Source organism: Arvicola amphibius, chromosome 2 (genome assembly GCF_903992535.2).
Source record: "Arvicola amphibius chromosome 2, mArvAmp1.2, whole genome shotgun sequence".
Classification (NCBI taxonomy): Eukaryota; Metazoa; Chordata; class Mammalia; order Rodentia; family Cricetidae; genus Arvicola; species Arvicola amphibius.
Genome location: NC_052048.2, coordinates 31572647 through 31599831, shown reverse-complemented (window position 1 = coordinate 31599831; position 27185 = coordinate 31572647). Strand labels below are relative to the sequence as shown.

The following is a 27185-nucleotide window of genomic DNA, read 5'->3' as shown; positions in this document are numbered from 1 at the left end:
GTGTGTAAAATTCTAGTGGAGACTGCAGACTCCTAGACCATCAAAGCCAACGCTGCTCCTTTTCATGCTGACTCTTTTCTCAGCCTCAGCTTTTCTCTCTCTTGCATCTGATGGTCAGCTCACCCTCTGGACCGTAGTGAGGAACCCATAATGTCACCTTTATTCTCATGATCCAAATCATAAGTTGAGAAAAAATACTATTCAGTTTTCTTCTCTCAAACAAGAATGAAAGAAATGAAACACACATATTATGCTTATTTCATTCATTCAAACAGTTGGGGTGTCCTGATCCTCAGATACCAGGAAGATACCAAGCTAAAGTCCTAGCATGCCCACCAGCTCAGGTTCTGTCCTAAGTTAGCCTGTTGCCTTACAGCATTGTGATGCTGTGCTCTTTTGTTCAAAGGACACTTGTCATCTTACAGGAGAGTGACATGACTTAAACTGTAGCTGGCGCTTAGACACTTTTCATAAGCATTTATACTCTGAAAGTTCGGCCATAAAAGGGAATTCTTAGTTAGAACGAATGTATTCTTAACCTTTTAATGTCCATGGACATGAGAAGAAGCAAATCACAGAGGTGGTGGCATACATGCTGGTTGTCTCTCTAGCCACAGTGCACGCTGCCTGAAGAATAAACATGTGCTTGCTGTATTTGGACTAGATGTTCTTTAGCATGGAGATAACAAACAGAGTTGAATAAAAGGCATAGAACTTGTGCCAACACACACATGGGCCCTTGGGCCACTATGAGAATCAGCTTTGTAACAGGTCAACAGCTCCTGTAATGGATCCTAGAACTAAAGTCAGTAGAGAATCTTGAGGGTTCCTAAAAGAGAGAGTGGCCCTTTCTCCCGAGGAATAGGATATTTGGAAAGAGGAGCAGATGATCCATTTGGCTTTGGAGAAGCAGCGCCTCTTGGCTGAGGAAGTTTTGGGAAATGCCCTAAAAATCCTGATGTAACTTAGTGCATTTGCAGAGAGGTGGTTGTGGCTGTGACTGTGACCATAACTATGGTCATATGTGTGTCTGTGGCCATGGTTGTTGCTATGTCTGTGCCCATGACTGTGTCTGTGGCCGTGACCCTGACTGTGACAATGCTCATGGCTGTGTCTGTGTCTCTGACTTTGAGGGTTAAGACAGATAAGAAGAGTCTGCAGAGGAGGACGCTTCCTCTGTACTGTATGGAGTATTGGTTCTGTCAGCTGTGAGGAGTCGTAGAATTGTTAGACCTCGTATGATACACCTGCATTTCAGGAAAGCTATTATCAATTTTTGTGCTTTGATGATTGTGCACACTGTTTTTAAATTTTCCATTGTATTTAAAAGGTATCAGTAAGAGGTTGTTAGTGCATCATTTTGATAAGCCTCCAGCACCACAACTGGAAACTCAGCTTGGAGAGTAGTTTTAGTCTTAATTTATTTTACTCTTAATTACTCTTAGGTTATTTTATTTACTTAATTTATTTTACTTAATTTATTTTACTCTGAGAAGATTTTTTATATTATTTATTCAAGAAAAATTTCCATAAAGGAAAGTGTTTCTCAAATGGAAAGCTCTCTCTCTCTCTCTCTCTCTCTCTCTCTGTGTGTGTGTGTGTGTGTGTGTGTGTGTATACATGTGTTTCTTATGTGTTCTGGTGCATAATACCCATATTACTGTGTCTAAATACTTATGAAGGCCAGAGGACAACTTTGAACACTATTCTTCAGGCCAAATCCTCTCCGTTTTTTGAGGTTATATGAATGCTAAGTCTGTCAGTTTCCTAAGTTGATCAAGTTGTGGATGACAGAGTGGATCTATGATTTAATGTGCTTCTCTTTCATTGAGGTTGATTAAGAATTAATGATCTTAATTGGTGACTTGCATTTATTTCTTATGAACCGAATGATCACGTTCTCTGTTTACGTAGCAGTAGGGTGTTGGACTTAGTGTATTGCAATAATGCTATACATTATCATTTATTCATACCACATTGTCAAGAATGAATGATACTCAAGAAGACATTTCTTAAGAAACCTTTCACCTTTCTTTCTAGCCCTAAAATCGTATGAAACCATGGGTTGATAATCACCTGAGAGTCTCTGACATCCACTTCAGTCAAGGACGATGAGAAACCAGACACTGGTGACAGAGTTCATCCTCCAGGGCTTCTCTGAGCACCCGCAGTACTGGCTGCTCTTATTTATCTGTTTCCTCACCCTCTATTCTGTCGCTGTCATAGGTAATGTTCTCATCATCTTGGCCATCACCTGCAACCCTGGGCTCCACACTCCCATGTACTTTTTTTTGTTCAATTTGGCTAACATGGATATCATCTGTACCTCCTCCATCATGCCCAAGGCCCTGAAGGGTCTGGTGTCAGAGAGGAACCCCATCTCCTATGGTGGCTGCATGGCCCAGCTCTATTTCCTCACGTGGTCTGCATCCTCAGAGTTGCTACTCCTCACGGTCATGGCCTATGACCGCTATGCAGCCATCTGCCATCCTCTGCATTATGGCTCCATGATGAGCAAAGCCGTTTGCAGTGTGTTGGCTGCTGGAGTGTGGGCGCTCTGTGCTGCCAACACAGCTATTCACACTGGCCTGATGACACGCTTGACTTTCTGTGGCCCCAACGTCATCACACATTTCTTCTGTGAGGTACCACCTCTACTCCTTCTCTCCTGCAGCTCCACCTACGTGAACAGTGTCATGATTGTCTTGGCTGATGCCTTTTATGGCATACTGAACTTCCTGATGACCATTGTGTCCTACGGCTTCATCATTTCCAGCATCCTGAAGATGCGGACTTCAGAAGGGAAGAAGAAAGCCTTCTCGACCTGCTCTTCCCATCTCATTGTGGTGTGCATGTATTACACCGCGGTCTTCTATGCCTACATAAGCCCTGTCTCCAGCTACAACCCAGAGAAGAGCAAACTGGCTGGCGTTTTGTACACCATGTTGAGCCCTACACTCAACCCTCTGATCTATACTTTGAGAAACAAGGAGGTCAAAGCAGCTCTCAGGAAACTTTTCCCTTTCCTCAAAAATTGAAATGTGATCCTTGAAGCTCTTCTCTTGAATTTCATTGTGGGTTGGTTTCCGGTGAGCACATGATAAACTTGTTTGTGCACTGAAGGTAAGTAAGCTAACCTTATCCACCAAGTGCGATGTCTTTGTGATGACCTCTGAGTTCTGGTGCCACTGACGATTGGAAAGTGTGGTCGACTGTGAGCCTGAGAAACGGGGTGTCTTGCCCTGAACCCAAGGTGATCCAGTACTTTATTGTCAGAGAAACAAACCCCTATAAGAGGACAGAAAAGGCAGGCCCTGAGCTTGGCTGTATGAAAATGCTCTTCTTTTCTCTGCAATCACAGCATGCACGTGGAGAACACACTTAGACTCTGAGTGCTAAGTGTGGACCCCATAGCAATCTGAGGATTGCATGGCTGGAGAACTGCTTCAGGTGACCTCTGGTCCCCAGGAAATTTCTTCCTATTTTCCTTCAACTCTTCCTCTAGGAGCCCTTTAAGCCTCAAAGATGATTTTGATGCTAATGTGAGCGCTTGTTTCTGCTTTTCCCTTTTCCCGTCAGTCACTAATGTTAGATTCAAGGTGAAACAAATGTTTAGATTCTCCCCTAGGCCTTACCTATAAAACTTCCATCCTTATTATGTAATAATGTGCTTTCTGCACCTAGCAAAATACCCAGGGCTTCTCATCCCATGTCTTGGACTTTGAATTCTGAAAGTCTGACCCAGTTCATTGTCCTGGGCTGGCACAATTGATATGAGTCAACTATAAGAAAAGCACCGTGAGAAGACAGCATTGTCTTTCTGTTGTCTCTGAATAAACCTGGGGGAACAAATCTGTTTTTATTGCAGAGATCCTGAGTCTGTTAATGTTAGAAACCCTTGTGGAAAATTCCATTCTCTTGGTCATGCTGATAATAAAAATGTGAATATTTACCTATACCTCTGGGAATAAATAAAACCATGTGCTGTTTGTTAAGTTATATGGAATCTAAGAATAGAATTTGACATTTGATTTAGAAGTGATGAGCTGTCTTTAGGTCTTCATCCATATTCACTTTATCCTTCATCAGAAGCAAATTGATTTTGAACATGCAATTTGAAAAGTGACTGACTTGTAGTTGACTATGGCCTTTATATGTAGATTCTCATGAACTAGATCTAGGCTCCACAATGAAATTATGACATACTAATAATATTTTAAGACTTTCAATGAGCTCCAAAACTTCTTAATGAACACGACTTTGTAAATAGCTATTGAGGACTCAATATTATACTAAGAGCTTTTCAGCATGCCATGAAGAGCAGTTATTTTTCTACTTTGGTTTCTAACAATTTTTCCAATCTCTATATTTATTGTGGATTTTAAAGGGATGTAGAGGCAAATATTGAGAGTGTAAATGAACATTAACATATAGAAAGTTGACCAAAAATTTCAAGTGATATATAGGGAATGAGTATCCCTATTAAACAGTTATTTAACAAGACAAGTGCAGGCATGAAGGCAGTGCTGCACCTCAACTGCCAAGCAATGTTGTCACCTAAGTTCAGAGAGGAAGTGAGAATGTGGCAAAGCCTTGGTATTGATTGGCAGAAGCACTAAATGAATTTGAATGCTAGTTTCCCTCTAAGCATAATAAAGACAAAAGTCAACCTAGAGACTGAGTGAAATTACTGACAAAATATGATGTCAAGTGGTGTGTGTAATAAAACATCATTCTTACTGAGTGCTCACTGAGGACAAAGCAGCTGTGGAAACCTGAATATTACATTCCCTGACTGCAGTTGACTATTGATGGCTGGCTGGGCTAAGGGGGTGCAGTTACAGGAGACCACTGTTAACTCCCTGAAATGACCCAGGGAAGAGGAGCAATGGGATGGGTAGATGAGAGACCTTATCCCAGTGATGCTGATGTCACAGGTGAATCTTGTGCATCTCAGTAATTTGTAGTGTGTTGAATATCGCTGTTTTTTTTTCAAAAGTGGCCAAAAGGAAAAGTAACCTAGAGATAGTGATTGTCAGACTTCTCTTAATCCAAGTCCTTCCCAGACCCTGTTATCATCTTTTAGTCTGGACATGTTTTTCCTGTATGCAAATTCCAATGGGCCCATTAGTGCAAAGTTCACTTTGTCCTCCTCGCCCATTTGAACACCATTTTGACCTCCACTTTATCTCGTTGCTTAAGCCTCTCTCTGTAGCTGTCTGGTGGAATGCCTCCATCTTCTTTCCTTGTATTGCAGGGACATTATTTGTCTGTTTCCTCCAACATAGCAACTAAGTCTTTCTCCTTTTGTGGATCCCTGTATAAAAACCAGTAACAATTTCCCACAGGTATGAGAGAACCATTTTTTTTTTATGCAGTGTTATCCATTAAAAGTAGTCATGTCACCCAACATGAGGAGCCATAGAGCAGAAATGACACAATTTACATTTCAACCATTTCTCTGTTTCTGTCCTTGATAATGCAAATCAGTCCAGGTAAGCACATTATTTCTTTGAAGCATCCCTCAATTACAGGTCCTTATTCTCTCAATGTTCTTGGTCCCAATTTAGCATCTTCGTGTGGTAGGAAACAGGCTGGTTGGCTAGTACAAACTACTTTCATACATGGCAAGTATGGATGGAGGACATAGGCTATGGGTCTCCATGTACAGAGAGTAAACTCTCTATAAAAATGGTGTGTAGACAATCCCAGATTGCAATGATCCCTTACCCTGGTCCATGTTCCATTCACGATCCAAGTGGAGAGTCTTAGAACTCAATAGCTCTAAGACAGATTTGGAGGTTCATGATTTGATCTCTAGCACTGGAAATCAGACAGATAAACAAACAAGGAAAGCCCAGTCCCTGGGTCTTATATGCCCATTACCAGGGTGTGAATGCCTCATGACTTTAGCAGGTTAGAATTACCAACCTTCTGCCTCTGAACCTATGCAAAGGCTCAGGAGAATGTGAGCTGAACACAAGCATCCATCTTTCTCAAATGCAGAAGCCATGTGACCAGCTGCCTCATGCTCCTGCCTCCCTGCCTTCAATGCCATGATGGATTATACCCTGGTACTGTACTGTGAGCCAAATTAAACCCAGCATTCTATAAGTTTCTTTTCTCAAGTATTCATTACACCAGCAAGAAAAGTAATTATTGTACCATTCATTAAAATCTATGTAAAATTCAGGAAATAAATCTTTCAAATGTACAATGTGACAAAGTTTTTATTTTACAACTTTCCAGAACATATAATATGGTACACTATGGAGAAACTCTAAGTGTAAACAGTGTGGAACTACTTTATTCCTTAAGTTTATTGAAGCACCGTAAAAGAATACATTTTCTTTATTCAAATGTAAGTCAGGTGTGAAAATTCACATATTGCCTCACCCTTACAAAAATCGAATATCAAAGTTACAGGAAAGGGGGCTGGAGAGATGGCTCAGAGGTTAAGAACATTGCCTGCTCTTCCAAAGGTCCTGAGTTCAATTCCCAGCAACCACATGGTGGCTCACAACCATCTGTAATGAGGTCTGGTGCCCTCTTCTGGCCTGCAGGCATACACACAGACAGAATATTGTATACATAATAAATAAATATTTTTTAAAAAAAGTTACAGGAAAGGTGGTCATGAAAAACACTTTCAAAGTCATCTAAAAATGACCACTGGAAATGAATGTACTATATTAATCAAATATGAATTAATTTATGTATGATGATGGAGAACATGCATAATGTGAAAAAAATGTTTGTAAAAACACTGTCTCTCTTATTGCTGCATGGTTTTGTGTTAGTGTGTATTAACTGTACTAATTATCAGCTTCATGATGACATTTTCTTCAAGTTTGTTATGTATTTGGTCATATTCAATCCTTAATTTGTAAAGTAGGTTTCTAGGTGGTAGAATTCCTCTTTCAGGGTTATATTATGTAAGAAACATGTGTAATTAGAAAATCACAAAAAAAGAGAAGCAAACGTGTAAGTCTAGTACATGTGATTTTTATTTAAATCATCCAATAAAATTTTCCATTTTGAAAAAAATAATGTGTATGGCTCTGTAATTGTTACAGGGAAGGAACAATAATCCACACACCACATGGACCTCTTTCAGCTGCAGAAGGCGAAGGCTCCCTTCTATCACCCATCCCTTCCCAGAAACTAACTGTACAGAGAATGGATTTCCAAAGGAATGTAGTTGTGTAAAGAAACACTTGGAATGGAAATCGCTCTTGTAGACCAGGCTGTCCTCGAACTCACAGAGTTCCACCTACCTCTGACTTCTGAGTGCTGGAATTAAAGGTGTGCACCACCTCTGCCTGGTCATGAGGAAGGTTTTTTAATATTTCTAGACCAGCTCCAGTGTTTGTTGATCACAGACTTGTGAGAAATCCTAGCAGAACCCATCTGAAACACCAGCTGAGACCAGTCAGTCCTCAGAACTCAAAGGAGAGGTAGAAAAAAGGGGGTTTTGTTTTGTTCTTTCATTTGTGCTATTATTTGGAATGCATTGTCCAAACATCACAATCCCCACCCCCAGGAGCTTGCATTGAATATTATTTGTGGTGTCCTAAAACTTTTGGGTGTGGAGCCTGTCATGTAGCACAGCTGGCTTACCATGTACCACATTCTTTTATTTTTCAAGGGTTAACAATTTCTATTTATTAGGTGGGCATTTAATGCACATGTAAACATTTATCTTTGTATTTTTATAAAGAAGTTCTCTTAGAATGTGACAGTATCCACTTACCTATGAGACTATTATTATTATTATTATTATTAAAAATTTCCGCCTCCTCCCCATCTCCCATTTCCCTCTCCCTCCCTTAGCTCCCCTCCCCCTCCCTTTCCAGTCCAAGGAGCAGTCAGGGTTCCCTGCCCTACGGAAAGTCCAAGGTCCAACCCACTCCATCCAGGTCCAGGAAGGTGCACATCTAAACAGACTAGGCTCCCCCAAAGCCAGTGCATGCAATAGGATCAAAACCCAGTGCCATTGTTCTTGGCTTCTCATTCAGCCCTCATTGTCCGCCACGTTCAGAGAATCTGGTTTGATCTCATGCTTTTTCAGTCCCAGTCAAGCTAGCCTTGGTGAGCTTCCATTAGACCAGCCCCACCGTCTCAGTGGGTGGGTGCACTCCTCGCGGTCCTGACTTCCTTGCTCATGTTCTCCCTCCTTCAGCTCCTCATTTGGGCCTTGGGAGCTCAGTCCTGCGCTCCAATGTGGGTCTCTGTCTCTATCTCCATCCATCGCCAGATGAAGCTTCTATGGTGATATGCAAGATATTCATCAGTATGGCTATAGGAAAGGGCCGTTTCAGGTTCTCTCTCCTCAGCTGCCCAAGGAACTATCTGGGGACATCTCCATGGATACCTGGGAACCCCTCTAGAGTGAAGTCTCTTGCTAACCCTAAAATGACTCCCTTAATTAAGATATCTTCTTCCCTGCACCCCTATCCCTTCCTCTATCCCAACCATCCCATTCACCCAGGGTCTCCCCATCCTCCCCTCCTCACTTTTCTCTCCACAACTCCCCATCACCCCTTACCGCCACCCCACCCCCACCCCCAAGATCCCAATTTTTGCCTGGCAATCTAGTCTACTTCCAAAATCCAGGAGGATAACTATATGTTTTCCTTTGGGTTCACCTTCTTATTTAGCTTCTCTAGGATCAGGAATTATAGGCTCACTGACCTTTGTTTATGTCTAGAATCCACTGATGAGTGAGTACATACCAAATTCATCCTTTTGGGTCTGGGTTATCTCACTCAGAATAGTGTTTTCTATTTCCATCCATTTGCATGCAAAGTTCAAGATATTGCTTTTACCGCTGAGTAATACTCTAATGTGTATATATTCCACACTTTCTTTATCCATTCTTCCATTGAAGGGCATCTAGGTTGTTCCCAGGTTCTGGCTATTACAAATAATGCTGCTATTAACATAGTTGAACAAATGCTTTTTTTTTGTAGTATGATAGGGCATCTCTTGGGTATATTCCCAAGAGTGGTATTGCTGGATCCTGGGGTAGGTTAATTCCGAATTTCCTGAGAAACCGCCACACCGATTTCCACAGTGGTTGCACAAGTTTGCATTTCCACCAGCAATGGATGAGTGTACCCCTTACTCCACATCCTCTCCAGAAAAGGCTATCATTGGTGTTTTTGATTTTAGCCAATCTGACAGGTGTAAGATGGTATCTCAAAGATTGTTTTGATTTGCATTTCCCTGATCGCTAAGGAGGTTGAGCATGTCTTTTGGCCATTTGAACTTCTTCTGTTGAGAATTCTCTGTTCAGTTCAGTGCCCCATTTTTTAATTGGGTTAATTAGCGTTTTAAAGTCTAGTTTCTTGAGTTCTTTATATATTTTGGAGATCAGACCTTTGTCTGTTGCGGGGTTGGTGAAGATCTTCTTCCAGTCAGTAGGTAGCCCTTTTGTCTTAATAACAGTGTCCTTTGCTTTACAGAAGCTTCTCAGTTTCAGGAGGTTCCATTTATTCAATGTTGCCCTTAATGCTTGTGCTGTTGGGGTTATACGTAGGAAGCGGTCTCCTGTGCCCACGTGTTGTAGAGTACTTCCCACTTTCTCTTCTATCAGGTTCAGTGTGTTCAGATTGATATTGAGGTCTTTAATCCATTTGGACTTTAGTTTTGTGCATGGTGATAGATATGGATCTACTTTCATTCTTCTACAGGTACCACATTCTTATACAAAGCTCTCACTCCCTCCTCTGATATCTCCTCAGTTAGGGATGGTACTTCAATCTCACCCCCTCTCCTTGCTGGGGTTTTGTCTCATTTGAGCATGTGTAGGTCACAGCCACTGTGAGTTCTTACGGACAATTTCCCTGCTATGTCCAGAAAACATTTTCCTTGTAGACATCCACCATCCTTTCGTCCTTTGCTCATACACTCTTTCCAAACCCTCCTCCATGATGATCCCTGAACCTTCAGAGGAGGGATGTGATATAGACATCCCATTTATTGTCGAGCACCCTGTAGTTCTTTTATGCATGATGACAGGTTCTGTGTTCATTGCTGTCTATTGCAAGAAGTTGAGGGTTTAGAGATGCACTGATATATTGGTATAGGGGTTTGAATAAGAATGGTGCCATAGGCTCATGGATTTGAGTGCCTGGTCACCAAGGAGAGGCACTATTAGGAGGTGTGGCCTTGTTGGTGTAGGTGTGGCCTTGTCAGAGGAAGTGAGTCTCTGATGTCTCCGAAGCTCAAGGCAGGACCAGTGTTTCTCTCTTTCTGCTGGTTATGGATCTGGATGTAGAAATCTCAGCTTCCTCTCCAGCACCATGTTTACGTGGGTGCCACTCTGCTCCCTGCCATGACAACAGGGACTGATTCTCTGAAACTGTAAGCAGCTCCAATTAAATGCTTTCCTTTCACTGCCTGGGGACCAGCTTCTAGCAGTGCATGGCTGAAAGGAAATCCACAGAGTCCACATACCATGACATTTTTATCAGAGCGGGTAAAGGGAAAAGACACTCATACACTCTCTTGGTGGTTTCCTTACTGTTCTTGCGTATTCTTCTATTTTGTATTCTGTCTCTACAGCTTATGTAACCCAATGAAATCTTTCAGGCAATATAGGAATTGCAATGTGGTTACATTCTATTTTTCAAGTGAATGATTATAATGAATAAAGTTAAAAACATGTTTATAATCTCTCTCACATGATTAAAACAAGGTAATCCCAAGAGCCCACATACGTTTACATCTAAGTAATTTGTTATAGATTAACAGACTATGAACAAGCATGCCATTTTTTCTCAGCTACTTCTTTATATCGCAGTTACAAAGAAAGACTCAATCACTTTGTTATTCATCTTAAAAAGTAATATTTTAAGAAATCTTAAAGGAATCACAAAACCAAACTTTTATACATGAAAAAAAGAGGCATCTCTGATTTAAATATTCAGGGTGCATACTAACTCATCAATAATTTTTTATATCAGGAAATTGAGACAAAATGGGTACAAGGAATTAATCATTATCTTTGATCACCAACCAATCTTAGGAAGGAAAGTACATTACCTAGCAACAACTGGACTGCTTTGTGTTTTTGATCCTAATCTAATGAATCTATAAATCAGCTATGTGTCCTTGTGAACTTTAGATTGTGTTCTAGGGTTTTACATCTCAAAACTATTATAAACCATTTGATTTAACTTGAAGTTATTCTAAGGCTTTGTCTCAGCTATGATGCATACCAAAACCTAGAACTGCATCCTTTTTTAAATTGATTTTTATTGAGCTCTACATTTTTCTCTGCTCCCCTCCCTGTCTCTCCCCTCTCCCAAGGTATCTGTGCCCCCAATTTACTCAGAAGATTTTGTCTTTTTCTATTTCTCATGTAGATTAGATCTATGTATGTCTCTCTTAGGGTTCTCATTGTTGTCTAGGTTCTCTGGGATTGTGATTTGTGGGCTGGTTTTCTTTGCTTTATGTTTTAAAACCACCTATGAGTAAGTACAAGCATCTTTCAACATTAAGGTTAAAAGAATTCAAGCAAGCCTGGCTCCTGGGACTCATTTGTTTTTTTTTTTTTTAAATCATTAACCTGAACTATGATCTATGCAGCTCCTTAGGTGAAACTTACAGGCTCTAGCTCTGTAACACTTCCTAATATTTAGTTTTAATCATCAAAACTCTATTTAAACTAATATTATTGTTATCAATTAGATGGCACAATTTAAGAATTTAAGAAGAAATCATCTCTATGTTACTCTACAGGTAAAGGGATGCTTCCATGAGATAAACACACTACATTATGGGCAGTGGGACTCTCCCCAGACCCATTTATACCATGCCAAATGCCAGAGAAAGATGGAAGCAGCAAACAAGCAAAGGCATAGCAGAAGCAAAAAACATTCTGGAGTCTGGAGTCTTGGAGCCTTGACTATCCAAGATTTACCCATCAGAGATTCACTTCCTGGTGGACGGACACCTCAAACTTCAATTGCCACCTGCTGTTCCTCTGACAAGACCACTGGCATCTCTTCCCTGTTTGCTTATTAAATGAAGTGCGTGCAACTTTCTTCGAGCAGAGCATACTGTGAGTCTGTGTCTGAAGATGACTGGAAGAAGGAAGAGAAGTAGAATAACTAATCCTCTTTCGATTCCCAAATTAATAAGAAAACTCCATAAAGAATAATTTTTGAACAGAATTGTTGACTATATTGCTGAAGGAACAAGTGACCTCTTCTTCAGAGGAGATATGTAGCCTAGGATGACTAATGGCACTAATCTGAGAAATGAAGTGTGTTCATATTGATAGCAAGCTGGGAACTATTCCAAACACCTCCTAGGTGTCTGTATTTGATCCCAGGAAATCTCTGACCTATTGAAAGTCAGAAGAGCAACACAAATCCATATATAGTTAGCAGGATGTGCTGTGCTTAAGTATGTCTTATCAGTTTGAATCTTAGTTCCCATGTAAAGAAGGACTTCTTCTAAAGCATTTTATCTGCCAGCCCTGGATCAATCCCTTCCTGAGAAATTAATGCCAGTGAAACATTTCTAGATGAAGAGTTCACATGATTAGCTGTGTGCAGCTGCTGAACCAATGCAGTGCTGACCACATGATGGCTATTAAAACAATAATGCCAAGAATGACTATAGCCATGAATCTTTTTGGTCATGAGAGAGTTAGCAAACCATTCTAATGCTAATAAAGCAGAAACTTCATACCGGGACAGGGAAAGATTAACTGGTAGCAGCAACATATGACAGCTGATGAACAGTAAGGAAAGTATTGGGATTTGTGGTAGAGTTAATACAATTTGTTAAATTTTCTTTTTACAGAAAATGTACTATATAGATCCATTTGTTATAATATTCATAAATTCGGTCTCTCCTGGATACAAAATAGCAAAAGATGACACAACACAAGACTGAATTCCGAAAGAAAAATAACCAGAATTGTGAAGGTAATTTAAAGTTAGTATAATCAAGTGATGTGGGATTCCCCTCTTTATGCTGTGAGTACCATTGGTTAATAAAGGAACTGTCTTGGCCTGTGATAGCGCAAAAGAGTAGAACTACATGGGGAAAACTAAACGGAATGCTGGGAGGAGGAAGACAGAGTTGTGAGATGCCATGTAGTCATCACCAGGAGCAGACATGCTGGAAGCTTGCCAGTAAGCCACAGCTATGTGATGATAGACAGACTAATAGAAATGGGTTAAATTAATATGTAAGAGTTAGCCAATAAGAAGCTAGAGCTAATGGGCCAAACAGTGTTTTAAATAATAAAGTTTCTGTGTGATTATTTTGGGGCTGAGCAATCGGGAACTAACTAGCAGCCGCCTTACTACACATACGTATATATTTTAGGAAGCTTCTACAGTAGTAGGTTTCCATACGACTTTGTAAAAGGCTTCTAGTATCCTTCCCTATATTATCTTCTTTACTTTTCCTCCCATCTCCCATACCATCTCTTCTTTCCTCTTTCATTATTCCTCTTTTAACATTTAAACCAATATTTCCTTTTCCCATTGCCCCTTTCTACATTACGAATTTCCATAGGTATTCCAAATAAACATAGGTATTCTAAACTTTCAAAACTAGAATACACAAAGAAAGAAAACATGCAATGTTTGCTTTCTAGGTCTGGGTGACCTCACTCAGGATGATTGTCTCCAGCTCTTTCCATTCACCTGCAAATTTCAGAACTTTATATTTTAACCAACTGAATAGCATTCTGTAGTGTGGATGTACCACTTTTTCCTCATCCACTCATCAGTCACTGGTCATCTATATTGCTTTCCACTGGCTATTGTGAAAGAGCAGCAATGACCAGTAGTGAGAAAGTATCTTTGCAGTAGGATAATGAGACTTTTAGGTATATGCCAAAGATGTGTGTATTAGGTATGGTTTCTGTTGCTGTGATGACATACCATGACCGTGACCAAAAGCAGATTGAGGAGGAAAAGGATTATTTCAGCTTTAAGAGGGACTTCAGGGCAGGAACTAAGTTGAGAGCCTGGAGACAGTAGCTGCAGCAGAGGCCATGGAGGGATGTTGCTTAGCAGCATTCTCTCCATGGCTTGCTGATCTTATACAGTCTGGGTCCACTTGTCAAAAAATGGCACCATCTCCAATGGAATGGATCCTCCCTCATCAATCAGTGATTAGGAAAATTGCCCCACTGATTGCCTACAGGCCAATTTTGGGGAGCATTTTCTCAAGTGTGGTTCCCTCTTCACAGATAACTTTGTGTCATGTGAAAATAAATGAGCCAGCACAATTGGCCCCTTGTCATCTTGATGCTCAATCACATCAGTACTCAACTAGAGCCTTCCCTTACTCATCGTCCCCAAGATGACATATTAGCACTGATATCACAATTATATAGCCTTGTCCAAATTCAGTGTGATGGCTTTTGTTCTTTCTTATTATATTTTATTTTGTTGTGTTTTGTTATTATCTCTTAGAGGTCTTTTGTTTTCTTAATGAGAGACTGAAAGGGAGTGGATCCAGATGTTAGGTGAAGTTGGGAAAAACTGGGAGGGGTAAATGGAGGGAAAATGGTAATAAGGATATATTATATGAGAAAATAATTTATTTTCAATAAAAGGTTAAAAATATTAAGATAAAATCACAATATAAAGCATTCCTACTTTTATGAGTCCCAATGTTTTGAAAAGTTAAACACTGTCTTTCAAAAAAACTTTAAAACTTTAGACATTTCAAGTTGCTGTCAAAGGTCAAAGTTTCTCAACAATATCCAAAGTCTCACCCAAATCCATGTTGATATCCATGGGCCCTGCAACCACCAGGGGGTCATAACAGTCACCTGAGGTCATGTTGATATCTTGGTTCATGTGCTGCTGAGGGCCATGTCTGGGTTCATGATCTTATTGTGGTTGAGGTCCGTGTTGATGTCTCTGTCCTGTGTCCAAAGGCCATGTGTATTTAAAAATGTATATAGGCTTGGGAGAGAGAAGCAAAAGAGTATAGACAGTTATAAAAATAGGTTTAAAAATTAAACAAAGTCTTTAAGGAGACAGTAAATGTAATATTAAAGAGTACAGACAGTCATGGATTAAAGGAGTAAAGAAATAATAAGCCATGTAAAGATGGAACATACACAAACAGTCTGGATTATGCATATTATTGTGTTTTCTTTGAATTTTTTGAATACAGAGAGACATTTGATTCTCAGGAGTGCTAAGTTAAACCAATATAAAGGTATCTTGACTTCAAAATTTGGGTCTATTGATATGTTGCTTTGGAAAAGATGTTCTGCTTTTGTTTCCACAGAAGATGAGAACCTGTGGATTCCTTCCAGGCTAATGTGGTTTGATGGAATAAGATCCCCAAAAGGTCTCCATAAACTCCTAAAAATATTTTATCCAACAAACATCAGGAAGCAGTTTGGAAAGAACAACTCCCGAGTCCCCAAAGTGACTGTTTATAAATGTTTGTTTCCATTTAAAGGGGGTTGATTATAAATGCTTAAATGGTCACAGTCAATTTCTTTCTAGAAAAGGGGGAGAGAAATATGATATAGAGATGAATACTTGGCATTACTATGGATCTTGGTCTATTGATACATATTTAAGGTTGATTTTGTTATACTGTGTATATGTATTTCTGCTCTTGTTTAAGGTATTATGTTTGTACAGCTCATTTAAAAATGTAATGTGTAGTTAAGAAATACAGATTAATAGATAGTCATCTATAATAGTCAAACTGTGGTCATGTTAATTAGGTTTTCTAGATGTATAGAGATATATTTCAGTTAGATAGATAATCTTTAACACTCCACAGACCAACAGAACATGGCATTTAAAATGTTTAGGAACTTAGACTTTTCTTGACAGTGAGACATGTCTGTTCCTGGCAGCACCAATAACTTCAAAGAAGTTGATGGGCATTGAAGAAACTCGTTATGGAATTTCCCTTTAATGTGAAAAGGCTAGCCATTTGGGTAAGAAACTGATCTTGCCTGGACTGCTTGATGGTATGCTGTATGAACTGGACATGTAAGACCCACAGAAAAGTGATTGCTGAACTTTCCAAAAGATGGGCTTGTTCTTCAGGGTTCCTGCTTCACAGAAGAAACTGCTAGACATTTTGCAGGACACAGAAGAAAACAACTGATGGACTTTGCCATTACAAGGCAGAGCAGATCTTCACATTTCCTGCTTCATGGAAAAATCTGCCAGATACTATGGGCCTGTAGGCTGAATATGGATGCCCCATCATTACAGAAGAACTTTGGGTGACTATCCAGGCAACAAAATGTCTCTGCCAATTCTAGAACTTTGGAAGTTGCTTACAATGAACTTCCTGTTTACTTAGGCAATATTCTATCCTTCTGGGATCTTTGAGGAGTTGAAGACAGATAGTTATAGCTATGATAAAATATAAATTAGTATAAAACTTTAGCCTCACAAAAATGGTATAGATGATAGGGTATTTTCCTTACTTTGCCAAATGTAAATAGACAAAATATTGCAACTATAATTCTTGGTTGATAACTGTTTTGCATATGTAATTTTATTAGTAAAAATCTAAACCCTTCCTTTTTGTTTAGACAGAAAAGGGGAGATGATGTGGGATTCCCCTCTGTATACTGTGAATATGTTTTATTACCATTGGTTAATAAAGAAACTGTTTCAGGTAATGGCCTAGCAATATAAAGCCAAGTGGGAAATCTGAACAGAGATATAAAGAAAAAGTAGGCAGAATCCAGGAGACACCATGTAAGTGTTGAACGATACAGACACTCGATCCTTACCAGTAAGTCACAGCCTCATATTGATACACAAATAAATATAAATGGGTTAATTCAAGATGTAAGAGCTAGCTAGAAATATGCCTGAGTCATTTGCGAAACAGTGTTGTAATTAACATAGTTTCTGTGTGATTATTTGGGTCTGAGCAGTGGGGAAATGAATGAGCAGCCTCTGCCTACACCAATCTAGTGAATTATCTCTGTAATGAGTGTTCATTCTGTTATTACTCTTTCTTGGGAAAAACCTGACTTGCACAGTGGCCTAGCAATTAAGTTCTCTATGTGACTTTAAAAAAAATGATCAAGGCATGCTATGTAGTTTTCTAGTCCTGGCTGGTTTGGTATTCATTGTGAATCTCAGGCTGGCCTCAAGCTCACAGTAATCCTATTGCCTTAGCCACATGAATGCATGGATTACAGGCATGTGCCATGAATGTTAGCTAGCTCCATTTGACCTTTCAATCATGCATTAAAAATATTATGCAACTTGGAAATTAATGAACTTTGGAGTGTTATATGTGTTCCACTTTAAAATATTTTCATGAAGACATTTGGGAGCTTATAGTTTTTGCATAATGAAAGAGCAGCCATTATGCTTAATAATCTTTTATATTATCAGATATAATAATATAGTATACAAATTTACTAGTAATTTTACTACTATTAATTCAGTGGTATTCCATTCACAATCATGTTAAATTACCAATCATGAGGGATCCTAGAGTGACACAGGCCTGTGGATGGCTTTGTTCCATCTACTAATGATACTTAGTGTCTCTTGGTGCTGCCCACTGGACCTGGTAGACCCTGATTAGTATCAAGAGACAGTCCAGGGCTAAGTATATGTTGGGACAAATTCATATCCCTTTCACTTCTGCTTCTGGTGGTGTAAGTATCTTCTCAATCTGGGAATATGTACATGTTGGTGGGCAATGGTGGTGGCGGTAATGGGGGTAGCAAATTCAGTGCCTTGGAAAGCATTAAAGAAAAATAGCATCTTTGTAGAAAATATCTTATGTATGCCATCTTGCCTTGTCACCTGACTGGAGTGTGTTCCTAGCAGCAGGGCTGCTTGCTGATGCTGGAGCCTGCAAGGGAGCATTTGGTGTGGAGGACTGGAGATGCACAAAACCTTTTCGTGAATTCCAGGTGAACTTACTTCTCAATTCTCAGAGAACAGTGAGGTGATGTGAGTTTTTGTTTTCCCATGGAGTAAAGATTTCCACTGAGAAATAAAATTCATTTAATCCAGTTCTCAGGCTTTTAGTTGATTGGAGTAGATCTGCCTGTCTTCACCCTGTCCAGCGCTGGAGTTACAGATGTACTTTACCACTCTGGCCTTTTCAGAGGCTGGGATCTGAACTCACACTTGGGTAGCAAGCACTTTGCCTGCTGGCCCACTTCCCCAGCATCCTGACATTCTTATATATCTGGACTAAGAAGATCAGGTGATAGAATTTCTCCCTGGACTGACCATCAAGCGCAGGATGGAGGGAAAATACTTCTCTTTTACTGTCTATCTGGGGCTCTAGATGAGAGCAGCCAGACATGAACCTATGACAATCTGACTAGAGTTACTCATGTGCCTCTTCTGATCTAACTCACTTCATAGGACTGCAGCTGGGACTCCGGGATTCCAGGATGTTTTGCTGATAATAATATGGCCAAACATGGACACCAATGCTAAGGTATGATGAAGGAATATATTTTGTGGGATGAATCCCTTCTGTGAGTTAATACTTTTGAAAATTTGTTTTATTCTATGTGTTGAGTGTTTTGCTTTCATGAGTGTATGCATACCACCTACGTGCCTGGTGCCCTGGGAAGTCAGAAGAGGGTACTGGGTCTCTTGGAAATGGAGGTACAGATGATTATGAGTTGCCGCTTGGTTTTGGGGAACTGTCCCTAGGTTTTCTGCATAAACAACAAATGCATTTAGCTGCAGAGCCATCTCTCTGGTATCTATAAGTTAAACTTTCTTTTGCCTGGCTTGTTTTGTTTTCTTTTATTTTGGATAGATGGGAATTGAAACCACAGCTTCATGCATGGTAGAAAGTCACCCGACCCCCAAATTACAACCCCAGATCCAGGCTGATTTTCAAGTTGTTGTTTTCCTTTTTCAATATTTATCTGTATGACATGAAAGTTATTTTTACCAGAAATATGTATCATGACTAAACAGATAAAAGTTCCAAGCAGGCAGCGAGCCACATGGGGAAATCATCAACACTGAGGAATGACATTATCCGTAATGAAGGTGTGTGGAACATGCAGGTTTTCTACAGCTAGTGTTTTAGGGCACATGCAATGTAGACTGTCATATAATTTAAAATAACTTATTTTTACTTAACAATAGACAAAATGCCACATTGAATGCACTGACTACAAGCCCGATTCCTTCCCATGTCATTCACAGTTTTAGTAACATACGGTTCTCCACCTTTCAGTCACGGTTCTGCAAAGCCCTCAGTGACGGACTGAAGACATGGACATGCTGGTGACAGGGGCAGCCAGGAACGGGACAGCCATCCAGGAGTTTATCCTCGAGGGGTTCCCTGCAGCCCAGCACCTGGGGATCCTCCTATTTCTAGTGCACTTGCTGGCCTACTTGGCTTCCCTCGTGGGCAACATGCTCATAATTACCATCACCTGCGAGGACCACTGCTTACACACACCCATGTACTTCTTCCTCAGCACCTTCTCCTTTGTCGAGTACTGTTGTATATCTACTGTTATTCCCCAGCTGCTAGTCATCTTTCTTTTAGGGAGGCAAAAGATTTCCTTTGGAGCCTGCTTCACCCAAGCCTTTGTTTTTCTTTTCCTGGGGACAACAGCTTTTTTCCTTCTTGCTGTGTTGTCCCTGGACCGGTATCTGGCCATCTGCAAACCTCTGCATTATCTGACCATCATGAGCCCGAGGATGTACGTCTTTCTCGTTACTGTCTGTTTAGTTCTGGGATTCCTCTTTGTGGCCATTCCAGTTGTAATGCTTTCCCGGTCATTTTTCTGTGGCCCCAATGTCATTCCTCACTTCTTCTGTGACTTTGGACCACTGGCAAATCTCTCCTGTTCAGAAACCAGGTCTATCAAAATGCTGTTTTTTAACTTTGCTTTAATTGTGCTTTTTACATCCCTTCTTACAGCTGTCTTTGCATATAGCAATATAGCAGTCACAATAGTGCGCCTGCCGTCAGCCAGGGAGCAACAGAGGGCTTTTTCCACCTGTTCCTCTCATCTCATCGTCCTCTCGCTGATGTTTGGCAGCTGCATATTTATATACATTAAGCCAAAGCAGTCAAGCAGGCTGGACACCAACAGAGAGGCTGCTCTTGTGAACACAGTAGTGACCCCGCTTCTGAACCCTGTCATCTACACCCTGCGCAACAAGCAGGTCCACCAGGCTCTCAGGGATGCACTGTCCAGGGTCAAACTGCACAGATATCACGGGAAGAATGCACTTGCCCCTTGACTTAGTCTAACTCCATTTTTATATAAATGTTCTATAGAAATCATTCGGTATATTATTTATTCAAATTCTTGTTTGATCCTAAAATTATGGATGACTTATCCAGTAATTCCATCTGAATTTTTTAATAATCTTATGTTGAAAATCTTTCTATCTCTGCTCCCATGGCAATTAAAACCAAAGTCCCTTCCATATTACGTTGGTGTTACATTTTAAACAAAGTGTCCCAATTTATCAATGCGGTTATTTGACATATGTTGGGTCTGGGAAGCTGGGGTTTCACACATCTTTTCTAGTTGTGGAGAAATAAAGGAATGCTATGAGGATAGAGTTGGGAATAGAGAAGTAACCTCATTAGTACCAAGAATATAAAATGTATTCAACAACAGATTTATGTGATCATCATTCCAATATTTAAATGATATCTTAACAATAACTGTCATGATATTAATAAATAATTTAACACCACTCACTGCAATGTTTCCCATGAAGAATGTTTATCTATAAGCTGACGTTATTACACCTCTAGCTTTTACCATGATGAAAAACATTGATATCCGAAGTCTCCATTGCTTTTATTCAGTTGCGAGGCTGATTTCAGTCTGAGCCCCAGAACTAAAGGACCAACGAAAGGCCAGAGGAGCTATGAATGTGACGCAGAGTGCAGTTGCTCTGTCGCTTCCCACGGTGGGAAATGCAAACAGTCCAGGAGAAATTACTTCTGAGGGGAAAGAAGTCTAACTGTGGAGATCACCTGTTGAGATGACTTTATGGAGGGGGTCAGGCCCCCATCTGAGCACCAAGGAGAAACGCATCTGCTGATCAATCATGAGTCATGAGATGAGCTGCATGGGTAACAAGGGAGGAACACACTCTCGTCCTGGTTAGTTTTGTTGTCAAATTGGCCCTCAGTTGAAGAAATTATAGAAAGGATCAATTGAAAGAAATATTGAGGCTACAGATTTAAATCCAAAATCATAATAATGACAAAGTTTAAGTAGATTAAAACCATTTTCTTAAAAAGAGGCTTTAGCTATGATTAATTATGTCATAAAATTTCGGGACATAGAGACAGCTTTAAGTTCAAAACAACAAAATTTCAAGAAAAAAGCTAATGATATTGAAATAATAAAGTAGACTGATAAATGAAGACACAGTAATTACATGTGTATGTGTAGACAATGGTGGTTTTAAAATGTAGGAAATCTGTAATCAATAAAAAGATAATAAAGAACACACAGTTGTTGTTGGAAATTCTAACATCATTATTTCAGTGATTAACAAGAAAATAATAGTAGGTTCAGATTTACTTAAACCCATCCACGAACAAATTGGACTTGACTAATTATTGCAGGTTCTTTCATTTTGCACTTGTGGGATGCACATTGCTTTCATGTGCACATGGGGATTTTGTCATGATAGACTTTCTTCTGAGCAGTAAGCTCAATCTCAAAACTCTATACAAGAATGGAAATATAGAGCCGGGCGGTGGTGGCGCATGCCTTTAATCCCAGCACTCGGGAGGCAGAGGCAGGCGGATCTCTGTGAGTTCGAGGCCAGCCTGGTCTACAAGAGCTAGTTCCAGGCCAGGCTCTAAAAAAAAAGCTGCAGAGAAACCCTGTCTCGAAAAACCAATAAAAAAAATGGAAATATAGAATATGTTCTTCTGCCATAGATTAAATGAGAAATAAATAGCCAAAGTAGCAATAAATTATCCATGAGAGCTTAACATTTAGCTATAAAGAACTCATTGTAGAAACTATGATTCCCACCCTGACCCCAAACTTGGCCATTCTCTTGCAACCTCAGTGGAACTCTGAAACACAGCCTGCTACCACACAGGGAGGACCAAGAGGTAGTGACCAGCCACCTGGCAGGACACCCCACTCTCTAGGCCTGCCATACAGGGGCAACATCTTGGACCCCTCCCTCACAGGCCTCAGGTTTTCTAGCCAACCAGCAGGAGAGTTTCCTGTAAGAAGACTGATCCAATATTTTGCCCCCATCCACCAGACCCTGCAAGCTACAAGTCCCAACCCACCCCTAAACTTGCCTATATTCCTGCAACCTTGGTGGAACTCTGAAACACAGTTTGCTACAATACAGAGAGGACCAAGAGAGAGAACCAGGAGAGCAGACCAAAAGAGCAGAATAAGAGAGACCACAGTGGCTCCCTGAGACACAGACATTGACAATACAGAGCAGACCAAGAACGGGTTCCAAAGACACAGACAGACACTCCAAGAATTGGACCAAGACGCAAAGACACTGCTGGCAACAATTGAAGGAAGAGATGAGCGGGTGCCAATGCAAGAATTCTTCCAACAACCTAAAAAGCAACATGTTAATACCGGAACCCAGTGGTCATCCAACAGGAAGACTTGATTACCCTAACTCAGAAGAAGCAGAAGAAAATGATTTTAAACTTAACTTTATGAAGATGATGTAGACCTTTAAGTAAGAAGTGAAAAACTCCCTTAAAGAAATGGAGGAGAAAACAAACAAAAAATTGGAAGACATTAATAAATCCCTCAAAGACATCCTAGAAACCAAGAAAAACAGTCAAAAACAGTCAAACAGGTGAAGCAAACAGTTCAAGACTTAAAGACTGAAATAGAGATAATGAAGAAAACATAAACTGAAGGAATTCTGCATATGGAAAATCTGGGTAAATGAACAGGATCTACAGAGAAAAGTATAATCAGCAGAATACAAGAGATGGAAGAGAGAATCTCAGGGGTTAAAGATACTATAGAGGAAATAGATTCATCGGTGAAAGAAAACATTAAATCCAACAAATTCCTAGCACTAAACATCCAGGAAATCTGGGACACCGTGAAAAGACCAAACCTAAGAATAATAGGGGTAGAAGAGGGAGAATTCCAGCTCAAAGGCACAGAAAATATACTAAAAAAATCATAGAAGAAAACTTTCCAACCTAAAGAAGGATATCCCTATGAAGGTACAAGAAGCTTATAAAACACCAAATAGATTGGATTAAAAAAAAGGAGTCCCCTTTCCATATAATAATCAAAATGCAAAAGATACAGAATAAAGAAAAAATATTAAGTGCTGCAAGGAAAAAGCCAATTAACGTATAAAGGTAGGCCTATCATAATTACACACGACTTCTCAATGGAAATCATGAAATTCAGAAGGTCCTGGACAGGTGTACTGCAGACACTAAGAGATCACAGGTGCAAGCTTAGACTACTATATCTAGCAAAGCTTTCAATTACCATTGATGGACAAAAAAGATAATCCATGACAAAACCAGATTTAAACAATACTTATTCACAAATCCAGCCCCACAGAAAGTACTAGAAGGAAAACTCCAACCCAAGGAAGCTAACTGCACCAACAAAAACACAGGCAACAGATAACCTCCTACAAGTAAATCACAAAGCAGGGAAATACATACACATACTACCGCCGAAAAATAACAGGAATTTACAAACACTGGTCATTAATATCTCTTTATATCAATGGACTCAATTCACCTATAAAAAGACACAGGCTAATAAAATAGATATGAAAACAATATCCAGCTTTCTGTTATATACAAGAAACACACCTCAACCTCATAGACAGATATTCACCTCAGAGTAAGGGGTTGGGGAAAATTTTCCAATCCTGAACTAATAAATCAGGGAAACATCACCTTTCACAATAGCCACAAATAACATAAAATATCTTGGGGTAACACCAAAGAAGTGAAAGACCTGTTTGACAAGAAGTTTAAATTTTTGAAGAAAGAAATTGAAGAAGATGCCAGAAAATGGAAAGCTATCCCATGTTCTTGAATAGGTAGGATCAACATAATAAAAATGGCAATCCTACCAAAATCAATCTATACATTTAACGCAATCCTCATAAAAATCCCAACACAATTCTTCAAAGACCTCGAAAGAACAATAATCAACTTCATATGGAAAAACAAAAAACCCAGGATAGCCAAAACAATCCTGTACAATTTAAAAAAATCTTCCGGAGACATCACCATCCCTGACATCAAGCTCTATTGCAGGGCTGCAGTAATGAAAACAGTTTGGTATTGGCATAAAAACAGACAGGTTGATCAATGGAATCGAATCGAAGCCCTGCATATTAATACACACACCTTCGAACACCTTATTTTTGACAAAGAAGTTAAAATTATACAATGGAAAAAAGAAAGCATCTTCAACAATTGATTCTGGCATAATTGGATGTCAACGTGTAGAAGAATGAAAATAGGTCCATATCTATCGCCATGCACAAAACTCAAGTCCAAATAGATTAAAGACCTCAATATAAATTCGACTATACTGAAACTGATAGAAAAGAAAGTGGGAAGTAGCCTTCAATGCATGGGTGCAGGAGATCACTTCCTAAATATTACCCCAGTAGCACAGATACTGAGAGCAACAATAAATAAATGGGACCTCCTGAAACTGAGAAGCTTCTGTAAAACAAAGGACACAGTCAATAAGACAAAAAGGCTGCTTGCTGAATGGGAAAAGATCTTCACGAATCCCACATCAGACAGAGGTCTGATCTCCAAAATATATAAAGAACTCAAGAAATTAGACATCAAATTTCCAAATAATTCAATTATAAAGGGGGTACATAACTAAACAGAGAATCCTCAACAGAAGAATCTCAAATGGTCGAAAGGCACTTAAGGAAATGTTCAACATCCTTAGTCATTAGGGAGATGCAAATCAAAACAACTCTGAGACGCCATATTACACCAGTTAGAATGGCTAAGATCAAAAACACCAATGATAGCTGATGTTGGAGAGGATGCAGAGTAAGGGGAACACTCAACCATTGCTGGTGGGAATGCAAACTTGTACAACCACTCTGGAAAACAGTATGGCAGTTTATCAGAAAATTATGAATCAACCTACCTCAGGATCCAGCAATACCACTCTTGGGCATACACTCAAAAGATGCTCAATCATACTACAAAGACATTTGTTCAACTATGTTCACAGCAGCATTATTTTTAATAGTCAGAACCTGGAAACAACCTAGATACCCCTCAACCGAAGAATGGATTAAGCAAATTTGGCATATTTACACATTAGAGTACTACTCAGTGGTAAAAAAAATTGACATCTTGAAATTTGCATGCAAATGGATGGTACTTGAAAACACTATCCTGAGTGAGATAACCCACCCAAACAGATGAATATGGTTTGTACTCATTCATAAGTGGATACTAGCTATAAACAAAGGATATCGAGCCTGTAGTTTATGATCCTAGAGAAGCTAAGTAACAAGGTGAACCCTAAGAAAAACATATATAAATCCACCTGGAAAGTCAAAATAGACAAGATCGCCTGAAAAATTTGGAGCATTGAGGTGGGGAGAGAAGGGAGTTGAAGGAGAAGAGGAAGGGAGAAGGGGAGGAGAACTTGAGGGAACAGAATAGTAGAGATAGAGGAAGGGCAGAGATGAGAGCAAGGAAAGATATATCTTGGTTGGAGTAGCCATTATGGGGCGAGCAAGAAATCTGGTTCTAGAGAAATTCCCAGGAATCCACAAGGATGACCTCAGCTAAGACCCTAAGCAATAGAGGAGAGGGTGCCCGAACTGGCCTTGCCCTGTAGTCAAACTGATGAATATCTTAAATGTTATCATAGAACCTTCATCCAGTAACTGGATGCAGAGACCTGCATCAGAGCAATGAACTGAGCTCCCAAACAAAGTTCAGTTGAAGAGTGGGAGGAATGAGAATATGAGCAAAGAGATCAAGACTGTAATGGGTACAACCACTGAAACAGTTTACCTGAACTAACAGTAGTCCACCAACTCCAGCCGGACAGGGAAGGAACAAGCATAGGTACACTCTAGTCCCTCTGAATGTGGTTGACAGTTGCATGGTTGGGCAAACTGAGGGGCCACTGGCAATGGCAACAGAATTTATTCCTACTGCTTGTACTGGCTTTTTGGAAACCTATTTTTTTTGAATGGATACCTTGCTCAGCCTAGACATAGTAGGGAGGGCCTTGGACCTTCCTCAAAGCAATGTACCTTACCCTCTCTGTGGAGGGTGGGTGGAGAGGAGAAAGTGGAAACTGGGATTGATATGTAAAATAAAAAAAGATAGTTTGTTCTCTTTTTTAAAAAGTAAAAATAAAAAAGAACTCATTGTAAAAAAACATTTGTTAACAGAAAATATTGCTAACAAAATTTGAAGGTATTTTTAGAAAAATAAAATAATCAATCTTATCAAACTCGTGAAATATAGTCTAAAAATGCTATTACTTGAAAGAAACATAAAATCAATTATGTAAGCATCTAAATTTAGAGGGTGAAGCATAATTTGAATCCAAATGGAAGATATTTGAGTATGCTTGCAAGGCATATGTATTAAATCAATCAAAGAATCTGGATGGAGGCAAAGTAAAATAAACAAAGCAGCGTTTCATTCTTTGAAGTAACTCATAGAATATTTAAAATCATTAATTAAGACCAACCAGAAACAGAGTGAGAGGGACAAGTTAAACCAGGCAAGGTTTCTATGTGAAGAATGAAGGACTCGGACTCCACATACCCTGCAGGGAATTACAAGAACAATAAACTAATAGTATAAATATCTTCATGCTAGAGGGTTTGATAACCGAGATGAAATAGAACTATGTCTTTGAAAGATAAACTTCCAAACCAACAGAAGAAATATAGTACAGATATCATTTTTGTCTATTTGTTATTTGTATTCCAAATATATATTTGTGATTCCAAATATTTACTCCAAACTTCTCCATCCTTTTATCCTAAGGTGGAATGTACTGATAGTGGGGTGTGTATCTTAGAGGCAAAGAAAAGGGTTGACTTTGTCTTCTAATTTAATCCATTAGTCTGTGTCTTTTTGTTGGGGAATTGAGAACATTGACATTGAACGTTATTGAGTAATAAGCATTAATTCCTGTTGTATGCTGTGGTGCTGTTGTTATCTTAGATTGCTTTTGG

The 27185-nt window shown here is 39.6% G+C and overlaps 2 protein-coding genes across 2 annotated transcripts; both read left to right on the top strand.

Moving 5' to 3' along the window:
• Positions 1 to 2052: 2052 nt before the first annotated feature.
• On the top strand, positions 2053 to 3038 carry LOC119807953 (olfactory receptor 13A1). Its single transcript, XM_038320206.1, is given in 2 exon segments — positions 2053 to 2101; positions 2104 to 3038. Coding segments are annotated over 2 exon segments (984 nt in total).
• Positions 3039 to 19244: 16206 nt separating this feature from the next.
• LOC119807137 (olfactory receptor 6C4-like) lies at positions 19245 to 20228 on the top strand. The gene has a single exon (XM_038319279.1). It carries the CDS (start codon positions 19245 to 19247, stop codon positions 20226 to 20228), a length of 984 nt encoding a protein of 327 aa, XP_038175207.1.
• The last annotated feature ends 6957 nt before the right edge of the window (positions 20229 to 27185 follow it).

Coding starts and splice junctions, on each gene's coding strand:
- LOC119807137 (XM_038319279.1), top strand. CDS start 19,245: ATGGACATGCTGGTGACAGGGGCAGCCAGGAACGGGACAGCCATCCAG.